Below are 2,500 nucleotides of genomic sequence, written 5' to 3'. Positions count from 1 at the left end.
TCTCACGCACTTGTTCACAAAGAGGTGAACCTCGCTCCATCTTTGCTTGTGAATGACTGAGCAATTCAGGAAAGCTCCTTTTATACCCAATCATGGCACCCACCTATTCCCAATTAGCCTGTTCACCTGTGGGATATTCCAAACAGGTGTTCGATGAGCATTCCTCAACTTTCTCAGTCTTTTTTGCCACCTGTCCCAGATTTTATGGAACGTGTTGCAGCCATAAAATTCGAAGTTAATGATTATTTGCTCAAAACAATAAAGTTTATCAGTTTGAACATTAAATATATTGTCTTTGTAGTGTATTCAATTAAATATAGGTTGAACATGATTTGCAAATCATTGTATTCTGTTTTTATTCATGTTTAACACAATGACCCAACTTCACTGGAATTGGGTTTGTACTTCGCACAGTCCCAGAGATCTATTGAAGATCTGTGTGAAGACTATTTAATCTTTTGTGGTTTGAGGATGCGTCTCACATCCTGTTCGGGGTTGTACAATTAGCAGTACAGTGGAACCTCCGTTCACATAATTTGTTACGAGACTTTGATCATAAAACACAATCCAAAGCCATTTTCCCTGATAAATTGAATAGAAATATAATATTTGTTCCAGCCTCTGAAACAAGTCACCTTTGCGAACACGCCTGCACAGACGCCGCCTACCAAAGAGTGGACGCGCCCGGGCATGGGTGAGCACAACAAGCCAGGAGCACAGCGCTGGCTGCATGGAGGTCCATTTTTCACGAGGTTTAAAGTCCAAATAATTACTTCGCCATACTGCAGCACTCTGTTATGTGTACCAGTCGTGACTGATCAGTGTGCTGCATATCCGTAGTCGTAGAAACGGAATTTCGTCCCCACTTTACTACAAAGAAGAGCTTTCAAACCTTCAGAAGAACGATTCAATAGAAACAGTATGTGGCATCATGGGCTCAGCTCTGCCATCGAGAGCTCACTGGACTCCGCTGGAACCCCAACCCTTTTAAAGGCTTCCAAATAGCACAAACACTTACAGTTATCACATTCTTGGGAGCTATACTGAGGGCTAATTTAGAACCACAAAAAAAGTCTTAAGGTGTCAAATTATAGTCATTTACTTTAAGACACAAAATAGTTTGTTTGGAAATGTTATAGTTGCACTAAAACTGAAATTGTTAGCACACAATTGGATCTGTAGTTCTATTTGATTTTACTTATATTTTCAATATGTATATAGCAAGGCAGCCGACTGGTTCGTACATCTGCCTCACAGTTTTGAGGACCTGGGTTCAAATCTGGCCTAGCCTGTGTGGAGTTTGCCTGCTCTCCCCATGACTGCATGGGTTTCCTGCGGGTACTCTGGTTTCCTCCCACATCCCAAAAAACATGCATGGTAGGTTGATTGAAGACTCAAAATTATATGTGCCCTGTGATTGGCTGGCGACCAGATCAGAGTGTACCCCATCTATCACCCCTAGTTAGCTAGGATAGGCTCCAGCACGCCCGCGACCCTAGTGAGGATAAGCGGTGTGGAAAATGAATGAATGTATATAGTAGAGTATGTACAGGGTGTCCTCGGTTTACAATGGTAAAGACTTCCGTTTTGGGGTTATGAATGTTGCACAATGAGTTACAACAGTACTTACAGTTTTTGTTTATTCATGGCCTACAAATATTTTTCATCCAAATAGTTACTGTAATTACAACTTAATATTGCATTAGGGTAGGTTAGTGATAGACTACAGGGCGTTCAGACAAATTGGGAACTTCATCGTAAATCGAGGACCCCAGCGCAGTATCTTGGATTGTTCTAAAAAATATTTCCACTTTTAATAAAAACAGCAAACATTACCCAATATTACATTCAAGATATCTTACCTGACACAAGACAGCTTCCCCCCCATGCTCTCCGTGGGTTACCCTGATGATAACCATATGCTTCTGATGAGGACAATCTTTGAGCTCCCCCAAGAGCTGCAAATTCCCTTGTCCCTGGACATCTCTGGCAAAGACTTTCCCAGTTGTCAGCACATTCAGTTCAAGTTCTGTGCAGTCCTTTCGTGTGAAGCTTAGTCTACACACTTGCCCAGGTTGTTGGTCTCTGTTCTCTAGAGAGATACCTGCAGGGCACAGGGAGGAAGCAAGCCCCAGGACCCTTCCACCATGGCTCAGATAATTCAAAAATCTTGTGTGAAGCTGGGGTGTTAGCACTTCCTCCTCTGCGAGAACCAGGAGCCTAGTATTTTCAATCCAGGGTTCACTCAGGGCTTGCTGTGGCTGAAGGGAATATATAATGTACTTTTCCATGTTTAGACACTCTGTTAAAACACGATGAACTGCTCGAAAACGCTCTTTGCTACCATTTGTGTACACAACAACATTTGGAAGTTTATGTTCAAATCCATAGCTTTTGCTAACATTACTTGTGACATCAAGTTCAATGTCATCAAAAGTCTCATGCTCACTATCAAGACATAGTGAGGGATCATCAGAGATGTCTGAAATGTTCTCTGCTG

The 2,500-nt window shown here is 42.1% G+C and overlaps 1 protein-coding gene across 4 annotated transcripts in view; it reads right to left on the bottom strand.

Annotated features, from left to right (window-relative positions):
• Positions 1-2,500, bottom strand: part of hlcs (holocarboxylase synthetase (biotin-(proprionyl-CoA-carboxylase (ATP-hydrolysing)) ligase)) — a 97,465-nt gene that overhangs the window by 50,055 nt on the left and 44,910 nt on the right. For all 4 annotated transcript variants that reach the window (XM_061701990.1, XM_061701991.1, XM_061701992.1 and 1 more), the window contains one exon: positions 1,863-2,500. This exon is cut by the window's right edge and continues 375 nt beyond it. In XM_061701990.1, the coding sequence (XP_061557974.1) occupies positions 1,863-2,500 (638 nt within the window). The remainder of the gene's footprint in view (positions 1-1,862) is intronic.

This window comes from Phycodurus eques, chromosome 17 (assembly GCF_024500275.1).
Source record: "Phycodurus eques isolate BA_2022a chromosome 17, UOR_Pequ_1.1, whole genome shotgun sequence".
Taxonomy (NCBI): Eukaryota; Metazoa; Chordata; class Actinopteri; order Syngnathiformes; family Syngnathidae; genus Phycodurus; species Phycodurus eques.
Note: the sequence above shows the minus strand (reverse complement) of the source record. Positions and strands in the feature narration are given on the sequence as shown.